Raw genomic sequence first — 22,983 nt, forward strand, 5'->3', positions numbered from 1 at the left:
ATGCCTACCGGATTCCATTTAAACAAGTCGAGGAATTAAAATCAGAAGGCAACCAATAAAGACGTAATGCAGGTTTTATACAGACTCTGTTACACAGACTATGACTCTAGAAGCTTTTGCCTCCTGGGGATTGGAAACAGATGGCCAAAGCTTGCCTGTCAGGAGATGATTTTTCTGTTGTGGAAGACTGAATTTATAGAACAATGTCAGGCCACAGCTGAGAGAAACAGTGCCAAACATGTTCTCATCTCTTATGATATGATAGTGAAGAGAAGTACAGAGATGTAAATCAACAGTTAAATTTTGAGGCAGCAGCATATGCCCAGATTAGTGCAGCTGCCAGGAGGACTTGGAACAAGTTGCCATCTTCTGGAGGGTAGCCTGAGGACTTAAGTTAAGCAGGGACCTGATGAATTATTTCAGGATTTTGTCTCTAGGCTAATGCAAACATCAAGCAGGTTAGTTGGGGATACAAAAGCTGAACTTTTGATTGTTAAACAGCTAGCCTATGTGAATGCTAATGCTGCTTGTCAGGCTGCTTTGAGACCCTATAGAAAGAAAGGTGATATTACTGATTTTATCTGAATTTGTTTAGATATTGGACCCTCATACACTCAGGGTTGGCTATGGCTGCTGCATTATAGGGGATTTTAATTAAGGATGTTTTATTCCAACAAAGGAATCAAGGTCCAGGAAGAAAGAGAGCCACAGGACCTTCTGGAAATTGCTTTGGAAGTGGTCAGAAAGGGCATCAGGTTAGGCAGTGTCTTAACAGGGCAACAAACAAGGAACCTGGATTGTGCCTGAGATACAGGAGAGGGAAGTGTAAGACCCCAGAGGCTCAGGCCCCCAGGATCTCAGCCCAGGACCTCGGCCACCCCAATCACCATGCGGAGGTGGAAACTTGATGCAAACTGCATGAGGCTTTATTATAGTTGTTAACGAGCTAACCCCATGTTAGCTCCGGCCTTTCACCCATCCACCATAGTGGATGGCTAAGAAAGACGCTGTGAAGAGTCTGCATAGAGATCTTATAGGGCAGCATAAGGGGAGTGTCTAGGGGTATGCACAGGCTCAGGATTGGTATGCCTCCAGGCTTGGAGGGCTTGCCCTGTGTTGAATGGTCAACTGGTTGTTATGGCCCATAGGCCCTCCCAGGGTGGTTGCTATGTTCTGCGGAGTTGTTGCTGTGCACTTGTCCATAAAGCACACCCAGAGCCATAGAGCATAGCATCCGCAGCTAACTTCTGATTGGTTCCTTGCCATGAGGTAGGCATCTGACCTCTTAGTGACTAAGACAAGGTCAGGCAAGCACATGTTCAGCTGTTATGGCTGCCGAAATGGGGAGCTGGTCCCTTTAGAAGCATTGGGCTAATGAATGTAGATCAAGGAGGGATGCCCAAGGGAATCTCCTGCAGGAAAATGACCAGAGTGGCAGCTTCAGGCCCTGAGAGACCATGGGGCACCCCCCCCCCCACAAACACATAAGGAAATCCATTTAGGACCTCTGCAGAGCTACAGCAGGAAGTGCCTGACTGGATCTCTGCTCAACTGTCTAGACAGTTTTAACTCTCAAAATGGGGATGCAGGCTGTCCCCACTGGTGTTTATGGGTCTTTGCCAAAAAGCACTGTAGGATTATTGCTGGGAAGAAGTAGCACCTCTATTCGGGGAACCTTTGTTGCTCCAGGAGTGATTGATACTGATTTTGAGGGATAAATCAAGGTTATGACTCACTCACCTAATGGAATTTCTGTAGTAAATGGAAGCAGTTGAGTTTGCTTCCCCAAGTGCAAACAAATAAACAAACAAAAACAGGTTAAGACAGATAGAGGAAAATCTGGGTTTGGTTCATCTGATGCCTATTGGTTACAAGCCATAGGTCTACAGCGCCCAGAGCTCACTTTGTTTAGAAGTGGAAAAAGCTTTTTCTGGCCTCCTAGATACTGGTGTAAATGTGGCTGCTATTATGGACAGTCAGTGTCCTTCAATGTGGCCAAAGATGGAAACTATTACACAGCTGCAGGGAATTGGCCAGACTCGGAGTCTTGAGCAAAGTAGCAATGAACTTTCCTGGAAAGATGGAGAAGGTCATGAAGGGGCTTTTCAACCATACATTGTTCTTCATTTACCTGTAAACTTATGGGGTCAGGATATTATGACCCAAATGGGGGTGTTTTTATATAGCCCCAATGCAGGATTGTTGCACAATCAACCACTAGGCCTGAGAATGAGGGAAGAATTGATCCTATTGTGCCTATCATGAGACCTCTCAGAGCAGGACTAGGATATTTTTAGGAGAGCTCATTGAGAAGCCTGCACTCCATGCAGACCCTATTATTTGGAAAAGTTATGAGCTTGTATGGGTAAATCAGGAGCCTCTAACAGAAGAAAAAATACAAGTTAGCACAGGAACAACTGAACAGTCTTATTATGCCTCTAATTCCCCCTGGGATTCTTCTATTTTCATGATTAAAAAGAAATCTGGAAAGTGGAGATTAATACAAGATTTGAGAAAAGTTAATGAGACCATGCAGCTAATGGGGGCTTTACAGCCAGGATTACCTGCTCCTACAGCCATACCAAAAAAAAAATCTATAAGATTATTTTAGATTTAAAGGATTGCTTTTATACTATTCCTTTGGCTCCTCAAGACTCTGGTCAAAGTATTAAACCCTTATTATGAAGCAGTAGCTTGTATGGTACAGAAATGCCATATGGAATCTAGGAGATATTTTGGCAGAGAGCCAAGTGTAATCTATGTTCCTTATACTAAATAGCAAGTTGATTGGTTATTTCAAAATAATGATTCTTGGGCAATTGCTTTTGCTCAGTTTTTAGGTCAAATTGATAATCATTTTTTCCAGCTGACAGATTGTTGCAATTTGCACAAATGCATTCTTTTATATTTCCTTAAATTGTAAGGGAAAATCCCATTAAAGATACTATGCTAGTTTTTACTGATGGTTCCTCCAGTGGAGAAGCCACATATGTTGTTAATGGTAAAGGTTATGTGGTACAAACGGCTCCAACTTCAGCACAGATAGTAGAGTTATGAGCTGTAACTATGGTTTTCCAGCTTTTGGTAAACAGTTCATTTGATTTGTATACTGATAGTCATTATATCTTTGGGGCTATTCAGGTTATAGAAACAGTTCTTGGAACTAGCAATGGTCAGATAAAAATGTTTCATCAAATTAAAAATGCCATTCATCAAAGAAAATTACTGTGCTTTGTGGTTCATATAAGGGTTCATTCAAGCTTTCATGATCAGAATAACAGAAGTTTAAGAAAACAATTTGGCCTTACTCGAGAAACTGCTCATCAGATTGTTAAGCAATGAGATGTTTGCCCACAGTATTTGCCTGTACCTTCCTTGGGAGTAAATCCTTGAGGGCTGCTTCATAATCATTTATGGCAAGTGGACATTACTCATGTTGCAAAATTTAGCAAATGAAAATATGTACTTGTGTTAGTTGATACATATTCAGATTTCTTGATGGTCACTACACAAACAGAAGCCACTAAGCATGTGATAACTCATTGCTTAAAATGTTTTTCATATTGGGAATTCCTAAAATTATAAAAATTGATAATGGATCTGGATATATAATGCATCTCAGCAATTTTGTTCCCAGTGGAAAATTGAACATAAAACAGACATTACTTATAATCCTCAAGAACAAGGAATGGTGGAGTATGTCCATGGCTCCTTGAAAACACAACTTCAAAAAAAAAAAAAATAAGGGGGAGTTGTACCCCCAGGCTCCACACAATGTGTCATTCATTCTTTGCTTTAAATTTCTAGAATGTGGATGCCTGAGGGCAATCTGCCATTGATAGATTTTGGCCTGATGGCACTTGAGCGACTTTGCTCAAGTCAATGGAAAGATTCTTGTACTGGATTATGGAAAGGACCCCATCCTGATTTGATATGGTGTCGAGGTCCTGTTTGTGTTTTTTCACAGGGAGAAAATGAATGAAGCTCAATGGCTGCCTGGATGTCTGATGAGTTTGTGGAGGAGAGGAATGCTCCAGACCCTCCTGGAGGAGTTGGAGTGATTTGCTAAACCTGTGTTCTTGACTCTATGATGTCATCATTCTGCAGTCTGAGAAGGGAAGGAGATTATGATTATGGTTGATGATTCAAAAACCTGCTGCAGCAACTCCCCAGACTTCTGTGAGTTTTGACTAGTCTGCATATGGTCAAGGACTGAATGTTTGGCCATTTATCCACACTGTATCTTGGGACATGGAACTCACTTTTGCCAGTTGAAACTCATTTCTCCCATAGAAATAGACAGCCTGGAAAACAGGTACCTCAGAGACTTCCCATCTGTGGGAAAGAGACCATTGGAACAATTGAACACGATTATAGAGTTGATGTGTAACTAAAGCCTCTCTTTAATATAATATCACTGGAATTCAGAATTATGTGCTAGACTGGTCAAGAAACCAAATTAGAAGTACTAAGGAGCACTCCCCATCCCCCAACTGATGGGGAATAATGGGAAAAAAATCTTTGCTGCTGGTATTTGGTACTCAGGGACTGTAGCAGCTCAGACTTATCTTTGGAAGTTAGAAGCAGCAATGCAATTGGATTCTAGGGATGAAAAAGACTCACACCCACCACAAGAACATTTTATTGTCTTTTGGTAGAATCAAAATTATGAGAATTGTAATCTAGCCAATTGTGTGTTCACTCTTAATATTCATACTAGAATTATGGTATTGACCTGTAATGTTTGTAACCACTTTTGTTTACATTGAAAGTGTTTACAGATGGAAAAAAGTCAGAGCTCAATCTGATAGAAATTTGGCATGATGAAAATGAGTCTTTAGATTCGATGTGATTTAAAAAGCAAATTTGGATCTTTATGCAGCTAAAACTGCTAGAGACATGCTGGACCAATTTAAAAAGGCCATTCCATGCTGTTCATTCTTTACTCCTTAATAGGAAGTATTGTAGCCATAAGTGCATGGGTATTGCTTGGCATTGTCAATTTGCTTGTGAGCTCTCCATGGAAAGTTGGCTCAGAGGTACATGGCATCAAGCTACGCACTCTAACCTTTTACAAAAGAGGCTGGTAGTCAAAGACTGTAAGATCTTTTTGCCTCCAGTCAGCCTAAGACAGGGTATGCATGGCGGAATGTGTGTACTAATAAGGGTGAGGCTGAAAGGGGGAAGAAGACAACCTAAGACAGACATGATATTTTGTCCTGTAGCAGAAGCACAGGTGTTATTAATTAAATTAAGAAGGTGGGATTGTCAGGGCCCATAGAAGTGGCTCCCTTCCATCTTGACTTAAGGTCAGATAGTTCAAGCCTATTTTTGTTCCTTCAAGGTTAAATCCACAGTATGTTTGGCCTAAGGTGTGGCTATTGTGTGTCTTGCCTGGACAACAGGATATTTGGTCTAAGGTGTAGCTAATGGATGTTTACCTTGACAACAGGATGCTTGATTTAGGGTGTGGTTACTTGATGTTTTGGGTATTGAGAAGGTAATTACACTTGCTTGTTCTTTGTGTCTTGGTAAGGAAGTCTTTTTCCTTTTCCCCTTTTTGATTGGGATATATAAGAGTTTTGAGTAATAAATTTGGGCCTGATCCTAGTATTCACTGGGTGCCCTCCCAACTCTATCTCTTATCTGTTGTTTAATTTTTTCCTCAATCCACAATCCTCCAACAGAGGAACCCTTATTAGAATGCAGTGATTAGAACCTTAGGGTCTTCTCTGTCCACAGAGGCAGTTGATTTTTTCCCATATCTGAACCTGAAAATAAAACAACTACTAAAGAAAATTAAACAGTTAGGATTCTTTTCCTTAAAACACCAGACTGACATCAGAAAACATTTCTCCATTCAACCAATGAAAACCTGTGAACTCTAATTAAAGAACCTAACAGGTGCAGACCTCATGTTTTATGATTTGAAGCTACTTTCCTAATTAAACACAAAGCTCTTTAGTTTCCCTGAAGAAGGGATAGAGGGGTAGCAGGAAGTTCATAGCAATACTGAAGAATTATACTGAGGAATTATAATGATTAGTTGAACTCTTATCAAACACAGGCACCCGCACAAATTTGTGACAGACCACTATCTACACAGATGGACATACTTTATTATGGCCAGCCATGGCTAAGACTTTCTCTCATAGAAGCTCTAGGCAGCCACATGAAATATTCCCTTGTAATAAATGGAAAGGCTGAAGGTTGAGAAAACTTAAATAACTTTCCCAAGTTTATGTCATGAGTTTAAAGCCAGGCAGACACAACTCAGAGTTTCAACTTCTCCACCAAGCCACTGAGCATTATGGCCAAGAAGCTGTGCTGTCACAGGATGTTTGGTCTTTGCCTCTGGGTCCTGGCACAGAGATCCTCAGTCTGTTGTGGTTTCCTGAGTGATGGGGGTGATGTGTCGTTTTGGTTCTGTGAGGGGCTCTTAGTTATCCCAGCATGAGGACCCACTGTCAGAAAGAAGCAGCCTTGATCTAAGAGCACAGACCTTTGTGGCTTTGTGCTCTCAGCCTCTGCAGAGAAGAGCAGGATGGGGACAGAGTTGATGGCCAGTCAGGCCCACAGGATGGAGAATCTGCAGACAGTGGGGTTTGGGGAGCTTCTGAATCACTGACCGCCTCTACAGCCTGGACAGTAGTGTGTTGCTTCCTGTGTGCAGATGAAATGCTGATCAGCCTATGATAGGCGTCCCCACCCAGAACCTAAGCCAAAACAAATGCTTCCTGCTTATGTGTTGCTTTTCTTGGTCATGGTACTGTTACCACAGTAACAGAACAGTCTCTACTACAGAAGATAACTTGGGGAAATCAATTCTCCTCTTCCACTCTGGGTTCAAGGATCAGAACTCAGGTGCTCAGCTTGGTGTAAGCACCTTCACCTTCTGCGCCACCTCACTGGCTCCTCTATTTCTTCATACATATGATAAGTAGCTTGTTTTTCACATGTGCTACATACTTAAAATTTACCTTCTCATTACCATGTGGTTGCTGGGACTTGAACTCAGGACCGCTGGAAGAGCAGTCAGAGCTCTTAACCTCTGATCCATCTCTCCAGCCCCTCTAATACTACCTTCTCTAAGCAGCCAATTCCTCTCCTTTGCTGGAAATACCTCTTCCCCATAGATTGCAGAACTTGGGATAGCGCCTCTGTCTACATTTGTGCTTCATCTCTTTCCCCTTGCTTATTGACATTGACTTTGATTTTGTTACTGTTTTTTGTTGGTTGATTGGTTGGTGAGGGGCCAGGGTCTCCCTGTGTAGGATGACCTTTAACTCTTGATTTTATCTCCCCTTCTCTGTTCAGTTCTGATTTACACCAATTGTTTTGTTCTTGTAAATTCATGATTTTGTATTTTTAGTCCTAAATATTTTTTTCTTTCCAGAATTTATCTTGATGTATTTTGGAGGGTTCAATTTTTCTTTATTAAAAATATCTGATTATTTTTATATATGTATGTATACATGCATATATGGATGAATGGACACTGAGGGGGTTCATTATTAGATCCAGGTTGAAAGACCCCCGGAGGCTCAGGCCCCCGTGATCTCTGTCCAGGACCTCAATGACCCCAATCACCAGGCAGAGTCGAAAGCTTGATGCAAAGAGCAAGAGGTTTTATTGCAGTTATTTAACAGCTAACCCCATGTTAGCTCGGGCCTTTTATCCATCCACCATGGCTCACGGCTAGGAAAGATGCTGCAAAGCCACAGCCTGGAGATCTTATAGGGCAGCATAAGGGGAGTGTCTAGGGGTACGCACAGGCTCAGGATTGGTGTGCCTCCAGGCTTGGAGGGTTTGCCCTGTGTTGATTGGTCAACTGGTTGTTATGGCCCATAGGCCCTCCCAGGGTGATTGCTATGCTCTGTGTGTCATTGCTGTGCACTTGTCCATAAAGCACACCTAGAGCCATAAAGCATAGCACCGCTAGCTAACTTCTGATTGGTTCCTTGCCACGAGGCAGGTATCTGACCTAGTGACCAAGGCAAGGTCAGGCAAACACATGTTAGGCTGCTATGGCTGCCGAAATGGGGAGCTGGTCCCGTCAAAGCTGGTTTTGAACTCCTGTACTCATGTGACCCTCATTCCTACCATAAACTCCATTGAAGCTTGGAGTACAGGTGTGTGTTCCTTGCTCTTCCCAGAGGATTTTAAGTTGCAACACCATTTGTTTTCAATCATATTCTGAATTTTCTTATTTTCTTAGGTTTCATCCTGAACTCTGTCCTGCTCCACTGGTCTCTATTCCTACACCATTGCCATGCCAATATTCTTCAGTGCCCCTCCGATGATCTCCACTCCATGATCCTCTTTTTCAGACCATATTAGATATTCTCCCATGTTTATTCTTCCAATCCTTTTGCTACTTACCCTCTCACTTTCTGCAGCTTCTCCAAGTTGTTTGGTAGAGCCACTCCAAAACTTTCAGGGAAAAAAAGCGTGATGATTCCAATCAGGACAGTCAGACTGCCCATGACAATGTAGGGCAGGAGTCTGTTATAGGCACCTGTGAAACATAGAACAGCAATCAGATGTGAGTGGACTCCTGGGAGTCATTTTGTCAGGCTGCAGACAGACTGTGAGAGCAGATGTGAGCTAAACATTTTCAGAAGAAGGAAAGTCAGCAAAATACCATAGGTTGTTCCAGTGGGCTGCACAGCCTGCACTCCTACAATTATTTACCCCCTGGTTGTACATTCGCATACTGTTAGGATCTAAGCTATTGCCCAACTGTGCATGACAGATGTTCCTTGGATAGAAGTCTTCACTGTCAACGCTTCCTTAGGTGGAGGTAACTTAAGATGGGTGATTAAATTTAAAAAAATATTTCCTTATTGCCCCATCATCTTTCTGCCAAATTACTTATGATTTTACTCCTTTAAAGGGGCTCAAAAGGTGTATTTGGGACTCTCTTTAGCCTGACTTAGGAGGTAGTCGCTGGCCAGCTCTTGTGTGTACTCAAATAAAAATCAAGCTTACTTCAAATTTGACTCAAATTGTGGTAGTGGTCTTATTCTCACTGTTGGGATTAACATTTTATGGAGGCCTTAGTGAGATTCAGACCACCTACCCGATTTGTAATGCTGGACCTTCACTCCAGAACTGTAGGTCTGAGGAGCTCCTTCAGGAGGCATATGCCTTGAGATGTTCCAAAGCTTCAAGGCTGCCCCTCAGTTTTTGGACTATCAGAGTGAAGTGTCAAGCTGAGAGATGCAACAAGCATCTATGAAGGCCTTCTGGTGAGTTATAGTCTGGTTCCATTCTGTGGGATCCCCATCTGGAATGTGTAGGAGGTTTGACAGGACCCCAATATTCCCATCTAGGGCATTTAGCAAGATGTTACTCACCCATCTGATTCTGGTTCTGGTTCTTGTTGGAAAGTTTTGTTTGTTTCCCCAAGGTAAGTTTTGTTTGTCTTGTTGGAAAGTTTTGTGTATTTCTCAAAACACTTGTGTATGCTTGTTTTGTTGGAAAATTTTGTCTCTGTGTTTTCTAGTGTATACATGAAAGTTTTGTCTGTTTCTCTCGAGAGTATGTCTCCTTGTTTAGTTGGGAAGTTTTGTCTGTGTTTTCTGGTGTTTGTAAGTTTGTTGAAAACATGGAGCTGATACAGAAATGGTTTGGATATTTTTGCTGTCTCTACTGCTGACAGAACCTAGACACTACTACTGCCCTGGCTGCATTTATGGCCGAGGCTCAGAATATCTCTGGTCACTCTATTCAGGTTAGCAAGAGTTCAGCTAGTTTTTTGATGAAAATAATGTTAAAATTGTTTTATGCTGTTCTGTTATAGCTGAAAACTGGCTCTAGAGTTAAATTATGGCTCCTCTTTTGCTAGACCCAGTCATGCTTATTTAAAAGTTTCCTTTATGTTGCTGTGTCAGTCTGATCCCTGGTACTGTGATGGGGATAAGAAAGCAAAGCAGAAAAGCTGAAAAATTAGACTTGGTTTATGTGAACAGTATGTACCTTGAGATTTATAAATTTACTTTGTTGGGTGTGGTTAGGAATCTGTAAAATCTGAAGAAAAAAAGTTAAAACTAGTAACCCTGGGAATTGATAATCAAAAATCTATGCATGGGTAATTTTAAAGGAACCATATGTCATGATTCCATTTTGGATTGTTGCCATTTTTAGTGAGCCACATGGCTGGCCATTTTTGCTAGGGTTAGAGAAGGTTGACATCATGTGACTTCAGCATCTTTGGGCAGTCACATGTCTGGCAGCCATCTTTGCTAGGTTTAGAAAAGACCATTGTCTTGTGATTTCACTGTCATCTTGATTAAAGGTGATCACATGGGGTGGGCCTACGAAGGAGGCAACAACAGGTATCCAACATAGTTTGCATTGGGATAGATTTTTTGTATGATAATTCCTGTTGTGTCCTGAAACCAAGGTTTATAAAAGGTAGGATTTAAAAACAACACTGGTTTAATAAGATATTAAAGATGCACCGCTAAGCTTTTATATGCAAGAATGTCCCTTGATCTGGCAGCTAAACTTTAGAATTTAAGAGTCACCCAGGTGATAATGGTTTCAAAGCCATGAAGGGATCATGGGAAACAGCTGAGGTCTGCAAAAGCATGGTAGGGCTGTTAGACCCCCGAAAACTCAAGTATCCGGGGTCCCAGGCCACGTTCTCGGTCACCCCAATCACCAGGCGGATTCGAGAGCTTGCTGCAAACTGCACGAGGCTTTATTGTAATTTAACGAGCTAACCCCATGTTAGCTCGGGTCTTTCACCCACCCGCCATGGCGGATGGCTAGAAAAGACGGCTCCTAGGGGCTCCTGAGAGATCTTATAGGGCAGCGTAAGGGGAGTGTCTAGGGGTACGCACAGGCTCAGGACTGGTGTGCCTCCAGGCTTGGAGGGCTTGCCCTGTATTGATTGGTCAACTGGGTTGTTATGGCCCATAGGCCCTCCCAGGGTGGTTGCTATGCTCTCTACGTCATTGCTGTGCGGTTGTCCGTAAAGCACACCCAGGGTCGTAAAGCATAGCACCACCAGCTAACTTCTGATTGGTTCCTTGTCACGAGGCAGGCATCTGACTTTCTAGTGACTAACTAACTTTCGATTGGTTCCTTGTCACGAGGCAGGCATCTGACTTTCCAGTGACTAACTTCTGATTGTTTCCTTGTCACGAGACAGGCATCTGACCTCTAAGTGACCAAGGCAGGTTTATGGCAAGCACGTGTTCGGCTGTTATGGCTGCCGAAAGGGGAGCAGGTCCCTTCATTCCCCCATTTTCTTTTTTGGAAATTCCAATCATGGAATTGCTGTCTCTCTAGCGCCCCCATCAGTGAGTGAGAGATATTGGCATCCCCATGCAAGAGAATCCCTTTTGACTTAGCATTTTAACCAGGGAAAACGGGCGAATGTAACAAGGAGAACCCTAAGAGAGACATACATGGATCCCCCTAGGAAGGGGAAATAGATAAGATCTCCTGAGAGAATTGGGAGAGTGGTGGTGCAGGGTGAGGAGTGGGGTAGGGGAAGGGGAGGAGGACGTGAGAGAACAGGTTGGCTGAGGCTGGGGTGGGGAGTGGGGGAGGAGGACAGAGAGGGAGAGCAAGGAAAGAGATATCTTGATTGAGGGAGCCATTATAGGACTACCGAGAAACATGGCACTAAGGCAATTCTCAGGAATCCACAAGGATGATCCCAGCTAAGAACCTAAGCATCAGTGGAGAGGGTGCCTGAACTGTCCTTCCCCTATAATCAGACTGATGACTACCTTAATTATCGTCATAGAACCTTCATCCAGCAACTGATGGAAGCAGATGCAGAGATCCGCAGCTAAGCGCTGGGCAGAGCTCCCAGAGTCCAGTCCAACAAAGGGATGAGTGATAACATGAGCAAGGAGGTCAAGACCATGTGGGGGAAACCCACAGTAACAGCTGACCTAAGCTAGTGGGAGCTCACGGACTCTGGACTCACAGTGGGGCAACCTGTACAAGGCCAAACTAGGCCCTTTGAATGTGGGTGACAGTTGTGTGGCTTGGACTGTCTGTAGGGCCACTGGCATTGGGACCTAGATTTATACCTAGTGTTTGAATTGACTTTTTGGAGCCCTTTCTCTTTGAGGGGATACCTTGCTCAGCCTAGATATAGGGGGAGGACCTTAGTCCTGTCTCAAAATGATGTGCTACACTTTGTTGACTCCCCATGAAGCCTTACCTCTCTGAGGAATGGATGGGAGGCAGGGTGAGGAGAAAGTGGGGGAGCAGGGAGAGGGGAGGGAGTGGGAGTAGCTACCTTCTCCAACCCATCATCTTGATTTGTTTTTGAGAACACCTTGACCCTTCCTGACCCCCCTAATCACATGGTGGGTGATCACATGACCTTTTTAAAAGTTTTTTTTTTAAAATTTCTTTATTGCTCCATTGTCTCTTTTCTGTAAAATTACTCATGATTTTACTCCTTAAAAGGGGCCCAAGAGGTAGATTCAGGAATGCTCTCTCTCTCTCTTTCTCTCTCTCTCTCTCTCTCTCTCTCTCTCTCTCTCTCTCTTCGTTTTTCGAGACAGGGTTTCTCTGTGTAGCTTTGGAGCCTATCCTGGCACTCGCTCCGGAGACCAGGTTGGCCTCGAACTCACAGAGATCCACGTGCCTCTGCCTCCCGAGTTCTGGGATTAAAGGCATTCACCACCAACGCCCGGTTAGGACTGCTCTCTTTAACTCAATTTAGCAGGTAGTTTCAGGCCAACTCTTGGTGCACCCCAATAAAAATCAAGGTTGCTTCTAATTCCACTCAAATTAGTGGTCTTATCCTCACCATTGGGATTAACAAGAGGATTTAGCTGTTGCAAGATATTTGATCATACCCCGAGATTGTGTTATTTACTGGAAAAACCTGCTTCTCGCTGTGGTGTGGCTCAGCCCTACTATACACCTTTTAATCCAAGAGTTTTGTGCTTGAATATTGTAAACTGGGTTAAATAAAATTAACTTTAGGTCAAGAGGCAGAGCAAGCAACCAGTTGACTGGGAAAAACCCATAGAGTTTAAAAGGAAGTCAGGAGGATGGAGAGAGAGACACACATACACACAGGAAGTAGAAGGGAGGGATATCGAGTTGGAGGAGTTTTTGTTTCAGTTGGTGCAGGAGAAAGTTTCTTTCTGGGATGATGGAGGAGCAGCTGGGTGTTTTCTCTGCCTCCCTGAACAATTAGGTTTTCACACTAGCATCTGGCTCCCCAGTCTTTATTGATAAAATAGAACGTTAAGGACTTAGTTAAAAACAACACTTAGATATGTGCAGAGGATGACTTGAAACATCTGATTCTCTTGCTCTCATCTCTCTGACTCCACCCCTGGATTAAGCAGTGCTGGGGGTCAAACCCAGGGCTTTGTGCTTGCTTAGTAGGCAAGGCTTATACTGACTGAGGCCCATGCCAGCCCTACTCCACTTCTCTTTATGGAGCTGCTGGGACAGGAGGACAAGAGACCCTCATCTTGCTGCTCTTCTGCACACAGAACAGAAAAACAACACACCCATGCATGTACTATTTGTTTGGCTGATAAGGTAAACACTGCACTTGAGGCTTCTCTGTGGCCTTGTATTGCTAACAGGAATAGCTTCTTTTTCTAAGGGCTCTTTCTTGGGCTTTGCTTCTTGTGAACCAGTGGTCCAGAACTGGATCAAGTAAGCATAGTTGACAGCACTGGATCATGTAAGCGTAGTTGAGAATACAGTGAGAAATGGCATCGCCCTATACAGTATGCTGTCACAGTATGCTCACCGCAGCTGTGTTCAGGGCAGCTGTGCAGGGTATGTTAAAGTTAGGAAAATGTGTTTCTTTCTATGTATGGATTTATAGTGTATCTTTTCTGAGAGTTCATCTGTGTGTGTGTGTGTGTGTGTGTGTGTGTGTGTGTGTGTGTCTTTGAGCTGGCAGGTAACAAAAAATGTGAGTAGGAAAATATGGAGGTGTGTACCTATGCCAATTAAGTCCTAATGAAGACTTGATTCAGAATGCTGTAGTCCACATTCTGCTGAACAATACGCCACTAAAGCCCCTCTTGATATTGATTTTGGAGAAACTAAAAATTTCTGTACTGGGAAAAATAATCATACAGTAAAATGTAAGTGATAACATAGGAATATACTTACAAAATGTATACGAAAGGCTAATGTCCTTGCTACAAAAAGCTCATGCACACACACACACACACACACACACACACACACACACACACACTCAGAAAAAAGAAAAAATAAGCCCAGATTTGGGCCACCAGGTATGAGAGGGAATCACCAGCAGCCCCTGGCTCCTTTCTTTCCTTACACTATGTCTGTCGGCCCCTGCTCTCACAGCTCTTCTGAAGGCTTGTTCCACCAAGAACAAAGAATCCTATTTTATGTCTGCTAGTCAGAACCTCTGCTCTTTCCATCCCTTTGAACTGACGAGTCTATCCATATAATATTTTAGGCCTGGAGAGGTGGTTCAGAGTTTAGGAGCACTTGCTGCTCTTACAGAGGACCCAAGTTCCAATCCCAGTAACCATGTGCTGGCTCACAACCATCCTTAAATCTAATTCCTGTTGCTCTGACACCATCTTCTGCAAATGGTGCACTTACATGCAGAGTAAACACCCATCCACATAACACACAAACCTTTTTTTTTTTTTAAATTGAAGGAGGCGGAGGAAAAGAGAACCCAATATACAAACTGCAGGAAACCCCTTACAGTACTGTCCAAGGGATCACCGTGAGTCATGAAAATAAACTGGCAAGGGCTTTGAGATAAACTGTGCCTGCAATGGGGCTGTAAAACTGAGTAGCCAGAGTATGGAGAGTGATTTGTCCACAGTGTGACCAGCACAGGACACACACCAGCTATTGGTGGAGAAGGGCCTGGCCAAGCACGGTCAGCTGAGGTGCCTGGGTTTAAGTGCTTGTGGCTCTCTGATGTTTGTGAAGGTTCCCTTACAGTGAATAGATGTTCTTTTTCCCTTGTCACAAGTTTAAAATCCTTCCGGCTTATACAGGTAACCTTTTAAACTTGGCCTAGTGGAATTCCTTCGTGTAATTAGCTGAAATGGGCTTTGCCTCCCATAAAGTGGGGTCATCTGGTAAAAGTGCTTGCCATGCAAGCTGGAGGACCTGAGTTCAGTCCTCAGGATAGAGAAGGTGGAAGGAGAATCATGAGTCCCTATGGTAAGGGACGCTCAAACTGTGCGGACGCCCATCTCTGCCCTTTGTGTACTTCTTTATGTCCATTAAGATTCAAAGATACAACTCGTCCTCTCATCTCTATGTGAACACTGTGGCCCAAGCATGCCCCTCCCAGTCTCTCCCTGTCTCTCCAACATCACCTTGTATCTGTCGCTCTCCACCTCCCCCTTCTCTCTTACACACACACACACACACACACACACACACACACACACACACAATACTAAACAATAGAAAGAAAAGAATAAGATATGTAAACCATTGGAAAGATTGGGATGATACATGAGCAGTCAACAAAAAACAAACTAAAAACAAGTGGGATAGCCAATAAATACATGAAAAAACAGGGGCCAGCAAAATGGATCAGCGGGTAAAGGCACTTATTGCCAAGGCTGACCTGAATTTGATCCCTGGAACCCACAGGGTGGTGGGAGAGTGCTGATAATGCAAGTTGTCCTCTGACCTCCGCTTGCACAGTGTAGTCTCCACGTGCACGTAGGCACACACAAACACACCTAAACACACAAACATAAATTGGTACATCTAGAGGTCTATTTAACAATATCTATGACATTTTAAAAACAGACTCCCTTTGCTGCAGGAATGTTATTCTGTACCCATGAATGTAAATGGATGTAAGGAAATGCACCAATGGCTGAGACTCAATTCTCTGCACCATTTGAGTAGCCCTTAAAAACGTTGTCCTTTTTATTTTTTCAAGGGATTGCCCATCCCTTAAAAAAATGTTTGCTGGAGAGATGGCTCAGCAGTAAGGAGTTCTTGCTGCTCTTGCAGGGTTTCATTTCCATTACCTATGTGGTGACTCACACTATTCTTAACTCTAGTTCCAGGGGATCTCACCCCCTCTTCTGTTCTCTACGGACACTAGGCACCCACATAGTGTACATACACGCATAAGGCAATAGACTCATATACATAAAATAATAAATACATTAAAATAAAAAATGGTGATAAAATATTTCAGATTTCATAGTTTTGTTTTGTTTTTGATTTTTGGGATATTTGTGTAGCCTTTCTAGAATTTAAGTATTGACACTAGATGTTTCTGATTTTTGGAGAATTTGGGATATAAAAGCCTGGAGTTGGCCTGTCAGCCCATGGGAACCAGGTTCAGAAAATTATCTACAGGAATATATTAGAAGACAGTACTTATTAAGAAGAAAATCCAGAGTAACAAACACTCAAATGAAAAGGATATTCTGATACAATATTATGTTTTAGAAAGTTATACCTAATGCATAATTTTGATTGTTCAGAAACATGTTTATACCACACAAAGCACGTCTGAAACTGTATTCACTAAACTGTTGGATTGGTTACTTCTAGAGTTCTTTGTGGAGCTAAGAGGAGAAAGTACCTTTTCCAATGTTTTCTATAGTATTTAGGTTTTTCATAGTGAGCATTTTTTTTACCTTTTATTTTAAACTAGTTCAAGGATTTTAGACAACATATTAGACAATGACTTGAAATGCTAACCAGGTTACCATGATGTGAAAACGTACAGAAAAGCTTATGCACAAGAGAGAAAGGCTTGAAAAGAAGAATCCTGGCTGTATTTACTATTTGCAGAAAAGTGCTAAAACTTTAGTTTTCTCGGGTTCAATTTGAGCTATTTCTTTAGCCATTTAATCAGGTTGAGCAAGCCATGGAGAGCAAACCAGTAAGCAGCATCCCTCCATGGCTTCTGCATCAGGCCCTGCTTCCAGGTATCCTATCCTGCTTAAATTCCTGCCTTCACTGCCTTTGATGAACTGTTAGGTGGAACTGTGAGTGAAATAACAACCCCACACAAACCATTTAGTTTAAGGGCCAAGGAGATAGCACAGTGGGTAAAAGCCCTTGAAGCATATGCATGAGGGCTTGAGTTCAGAGCCTCAGAACTCCTGTGAAAGCCAGGGCTGTGGGAGGTTGAGACAGAAGAATTCCTGGACGCTCAGGATCAAGCTTGAGGTGTAGCAGTATTCCAGGAGGCCAGCTAACACTAAGGAAGTCAACAACTCAAGAGTCTCAGGAAGTCCCTGAAACTGACCAGGTGCACAAACCCCTCCTTCCCCAAGGTTATAGAAGCAATAAGGGTTGCCAAGGAGACAGTTTATCTGAGCTGCCTTGAAGCAATTCTGGGACCTGTTGAGCTACCTGCAAACTGTGCAAAAATCTCCAGGATTGTAGCTTTCACAATCTGTCTCAAGTGTTGGGGGGAAGGGAGCTTTTTAGTGATGCAGCTGCTTTTGAATCACCTGTCTTTCTGTAAGTAACCCCTCATCCATACTCCTGTTAGCAACCCCAATAGAGTCATGCCTCACCAACATTGGATTTTGGTTACCTTGGTGTTGTGGGTTTCCTTTCTGGCATTAGTAGATGCCTGTGTTGCATATCCCCAGGTAAAGTCTCTCATTCTACAGGGATAACCAGGCATCCTCAGATGATAACCAACAGGGACCCTGTCTTAAATAAGGTGGCATGGAAGGACTGACACCTGACACTGTCCTCTGACCTTCATGTTCATGCACAACCATGTGCATATGTTCACCTGAATTCACACACCACACCACACACACACACACACACACACACACACACACACACACACACAAATGCACATACACACATGCAAAAACACAGACAAATTAACAAATTTAAAGACAGAACAAGATGCATCTCACCCAGGTAAACAAAGTAGGGAGCGATGATGCTGCCCACCCTAGAAGCCATGGAGGTGATGCCCACAGCCATGTTCCTGACCAGGGTTGGGTAGAGCTCTGCAGTGAAAACGTACAGCATGGAGTAGGCAGAGGTGACCCCAAATTTCTCCAGCATCACCAGGCCAATGGACACGAAGTTATAATCTGGAAGAGAGCTTCGTTTCAGACAAGGTGCTTCTAGGATCGATACTGAACTCAGTCACCTTACTGTCCTTTTTGCTGCAATGTGGTGGTTCCTCCTAAAGTACCAGGGGACAGGACTCTGTCCTGAAATATCAGCATCACCAGATGGTTGGAGATGGAGGCGATGTGTGGCCTTGGACTTGGAGCTACTCTTATTTTGGATTATTAATGCATAGTGTAGCCTCTGTCCACTTGTCTTATTTGTTACAAAAGTTTCATGGTGAGTTGTTAGATGTTAATACAATTAAATTTCATCTCTAAAGAGAGGGCCAGTCATTCCTTTCCTGGTTTCTCTTATGAAGAAATATAGATCTAGCAGGCTCAGTAGTGCAAGCTTTTTAAAAAAGATATTTTTCCATTTTGTGTGTGTGTGGTGTTCATGTGTATATGCTCTTTGCATGCTTTTGCATGTGTGTAGGCTTGCAAGGCTAGAATTACATGTGAACCATCATTCCTACCCAGCATTTATTTGGGTTCTGGCATCTGAACTCTGGTTTTCATGAGCTGTAACCACTGAGCCAGCCCCAGATCCTGGTGCATGCTAATAATCCCAGCTGTTAACACTTCACTGGCTGAAGTGGGAGGATCACAAATTCAAGGCTGGCCTAGGTTATGCCTAGGTTATATAATGAGTTCGCGATCAGACTGGGTCACTTAGCACCAGCTTACCTCAAAAGCGGGGGGGGGGGGGGGGGGGGGGGCTGGGGATATGGCTCCGTGGTAGAGTTCTTCACTAGTGTTAAGACCCTGGGTTTAAAACTGCAAGGGTTAAAAAGCTAAAGAGAAACAAAAGAAACAGTTTTTATATTACAATGTATCAATAATATATCAGCCTGTATTTTAACAACAGTTACACTGTTGTTAAAATAGTGTAGTGAAGATAGTCACACTAGGAAAAGGAAATATATTCCCCCTTTGTGTTATTTTTGACTTTGGACTTATTTGTTATTACTTAGTTTTACTGTATCACCCCCACATTTATTTTTTATTTCTGTGGGCATGTGTGTGGTGAGAGCAAGCGATGCTGGAGTCGGTTCTCTCCTTTCCCATGGTGCTCCTTTCCTAACATTAGGATTTGATACTAGCAACCTTGGCTCTCCTAGAGAATTTTAACAATGTAACCATCCTGATTTAAAAGAAAATACTTTTTAAAAAGATTTATTTATTTATTCTTAAGATTTATTGATTTATTATGTATACAGTGTTCTGTCTGCATGTAACCCTGCAGGTCAGAAGAGGGCACCAGATCTCATTACGGATGGTTGTGAGCCACCTTGTGGTTGCTGTGAATTGAACTCAGGTCCTCTGAAAGAGCAGCCAGTGTTCTTAACTTCTGAGCCATCTCTCCAGCCCAAGAAAATACTTTTTTATTGTTACTCAATACATAAATTTTATTTCTAGGGCACAGTATGACGTTTCGCTCTATCTATACAACATGCAATGATGAGTTGGCCTTTTAGAAGATGACTGGGGGGGGGTTGTCATAGGATTAAATAAAAATGTTTCAAAATTCTTTTGTGTAGACACTGCATGTGTGCATGCAGGTGTGTGTGTGTGTGTGTGTGTGTGTGTGTGTGTGTGTGTGTGTGTGTGTGTAGGCCAGAGGACCTTGCGTATTAACCCTCCTTGGGTACCATACACTGTTTTTGAGAGACAGGGTGTCTCATTAGTCTGGGCTTCACTGAAGAGGCTAAGGCTGGTGGACAGGGAGCCCCAGGCATTTGCCTGTCTCTGCTTCTCCTGAACTAGAATTATAAGTGTCCAGTAACATACCCAGGTCATTTTATATGGGTTCTGGAGGTCACACTCATGCCTTTATACTGGTAAAATGCACTCACATTAATAAGACTGAGCTATCATCCCAGCCTCCTAGCCCAAACTTGTAAACAAATTGCAAGAAAGTATGTAAGCTGTGTTTGGGCCCACAAAGAAGGAAAACTCAGTTCAGCCTAATTTAGTCAATGCCGGTTTAAACTTCTAGAGAGTCTGATACCAGGCTGTTTATTGTAATCATATTTAAACACAGTACAGTTTGGACAAAAGTTTCCTGGTATGTTGTAGAATATTTGTTTACACTGTAAAGATGTGTCTCTGCTTAAGGAGCCTTCTGATTGGTTCAATAAAGAGATAAATGGTCAATAGCTAGTTAGGAGAGAATAGGCGGGACTTCTGGGCATAGAGAAAGAGGGGAACTGGAAGGAGGAATCTAGGCTCATGGATGTGCCAGTAATCCATGGAGAGGAAACAGGTGTGGGATGGATGAGAACAAGCCTAAGCTAAGGCCAATCTTTCATAACTAATAAGTCTTCGAGTTGTTATTTGTGAGCTGGTGGTCCACAGAAAAATCTAACTGTATTGGTGTAATATAATCCAGTGCACAAGGATGCATAATTATACTGAAGCTCAACTCGAAGTACATGTGACCACCAAGATGAGTTCTATGTAGCTTAAGGCCTAGGATCTGCTGTGGTTCTCTGCCTGAGATAGCATCTGTGTTCTAAAGTACATTTGACATCTCCCCTAAGGATGGGTTCTAGTGACTGAAAAACAAAGCTAAAAGGTAAAGGTGTAGGGAGGGCGAGTCGGATAAACATTCTGGGAGATTTTAGTGAGGTCTGATCTATGGATAGCAATGGTCACCAGGTCATTAGCAACTTCCACTCTCAGCTTTCTGGGTTGAAAACAGGTATCTCCTCCTTTGAGGAAACAACCATGTGTGATTAACATTACTGGTTTCCCAGTGATCTGTGGGCACAAAGACCTTTGTGCTCCCAATAGTTTATTCCCAGAGCTATCCCCTCAGCTCCTAATTGTGTTTCTCTGACTCTCTTAGCTACTCTCCTGGCTCAATCTTGTTTTCTTGGCCAGGTTATACTTAGACATAGCCTCTTTTTCTCTTTTTTCCTTCCTTCCTTTCTTCTCTCTTCCTCCTCTCCCTCTTGCCTTCCATTTTCACCTCTTGCCCCTCTTCTCCCCCTTTTCTTCAGAACTTCATGTAGCTGAGGCTGGCCTCAATATTACCATGTAATAAAAGTTGACCTTGAACTGCTGGTCCTCTAGCTCCATGTGATTCTCTTCTTTCTTTTGGAAGGGTCTAGGTCATCACTGACCTTGGCTTTCTAGCATTTGATCAGCTTGGCACTGCAGAGATTTCTGCATAGTCCATGTGTGGCCTCCTTTCTCATTGCTGCCCCTGTCCCCTAATACATATATGTACTTACATCTGTGACCATTCCCTGCCTAGCCTTTTAATGTGAATTGAGGCATTAAAACAATCCCAAACCACCTGCAGTGGTTTTGTATAAGTGCCTCTCCCATTCTCAGCCTCAGGGCCATGGATCTGTGTTTTCAAATTGCTTTGATATTTGAAGCAACAAAAATCTCAATGCGAGCTGATTATGTCGGACACTGGTGGAGCCTGGTGAGGCTGACGCTACCGTCTCTGTAGATTTCCTTCAGATGTATTGGGTAGCATATTCTTGGAGTCTTCCTTATTCTAAGCAAGCAGCAAATGCACAGCTGCCCAAGCACAGCCATTCCCCACCCCAGTCTACTGGCTGATGCTTTTGCAAGTCTTACCCTCAAGGATGAGCAGTTCAGGAAAGAGCTCCTTTGTTTCTTTATAGGAAAACAGAAAGACTCTTCTTAAGCCTTCAGCTCATTAGTGCCGGCCTCTGGCTGCCCTTTGCTCGGGGCAGCTTGGTCCTTGGTACAATGTGCCTATCATTCACAGCACTTGGGCCAATCCATGAGTAACAGAAGAACTCTCTCTCTAAGATCTATTTATTTATATGTATACAATGTTCTCACTGCATGTATGCCTTCATGCTGGAAGAGGGCACCAGATCTCATTATAGATAGTTATGACCCACCAGGTAGTTGCTGGGAATTGACCTGTAGTGGCAGTGCAGACACTAGGCACACACCCAGTGACCAGTGCAAAGGCCATGTGCAGTTGGCAGTGTTTAAGGAAGGACATGCTGGCAGCTGGTTTCTGTCCCGTGCAGCAAGCAGCACAGCAGGTCATTAGCAGTAGGTCTTCAGGACAGTGCTGTCACTCAGGTCAGGATTCTAGCACAGTATCCTAGCTTGGAGTCCTAGCTTTTTATAGGATCCACTCTGGACTCTCTGTGTTCACCTAGAAAAAAGAATGGTGGCAGAGATGACTTCAGCTTTTCCATCCCATAGACTCGTGTTCTCAGACAAAGCCTGGCTTCTCAATGTCTCCTGAGAACAAAATTCTCACATCCAAATCAAAGCCATGTCCTGGCTCTGGAGAGACCACGAGCAGCCCTAGGAGATCATCCCCACTCACTGGTTCCTCCATGAAATAGGTGCCCTTCCCTTTGCATCAAAGCTTTGGCGGTCTGCCCAGTGTGCCCAGGTACCACTAGGCACACTCCATGAGGAGGCAGCAGGACATGCACCTCGATGCAACTGAGGCCTGCAGCTGATTCTAACTCAGAGAACAATCCTGGGAAATGGGCATCTGCTAGCATGGGCTGAAGGGGCGTGTCCTACATCACAATGGGGGAGAGGGTGTGGGCTCCTCTATGCTTAGTCCCCCGACGATGGTTAATATTGCTTGTCAACGCGATGGGATCTCGAATCACCCAGCAGACAAATCTCTGGGTATATTTTCGAGGAAGGTTCTTGATTCGGTTAACTGAGGAGGAAAGATCTACCCTAAATGTGGATGGCACCAGGGTATGGGATAGGGTGTAGGGCCGAATAAAAAGGAGAAAAGGTGTTCGAAGCTACCGATGCCCCCAGTGCCAGCGGCATCTCTCACTAGCAGAGCTCCAGCCGAAGGAGAAGCAGGTGAATAAGGAGGCGCCCACAATATGGTTCCTACAAACCAGACAGCCTGCAAATCCATAGGTGGTAA

The 22,983-nt window shown here is 43.4% G+C and overlaps 1 protein-coding gene across 1 annotated transcript in view; it reads right to left on the reverse strand.

Annotated features, from left to right (window-relative positions):
- Positions 1 to 5,698: 5,698 nt before the first annotated feature.
- LOC100755213 (solute carrier family 22 member 21) overlaps positions 5,699 to 22,983 on the reverse strand; it is a 56,324-nt gene continuing 39,039 nt past the window's right edge. The window contains exons 9-11 of the mRNA XM_035447739.1: positions 17,874 to 18,056; positions 8,383 to 8,518; positions 5,699 to 5,771 (exon numbers count right to left, since the gene is read on the reverse strand). Coding sequence (XP_035303630.1) covers positions 5,699 to 5,771; positions 8,383 to 8,518; positions 17,874 to 18,056 — 392 coding nt within the window. The remainder of the gene's footprint in view (positions 5,772 to 8,382; positions 8,519 to 17,873; positions 18,057 to 22,983) is intronic.

Source organism: Cricetulus griseus, chromosome 7 (genome assembly GCF_003668045.3).
Source record: "Cricetulus griseus strain 17A/GY chromosome 7, alternate assembly CriGri-PICRH-1.0, whole genome shotgun sequence".
NCBI classification, from domain to species: domain Eukaryota; kingdom Metazoa; phylum Chordata; class Mammalia; order Rodentia; family Cricetidae; genus Cricetulus; species Cricetulus griseus.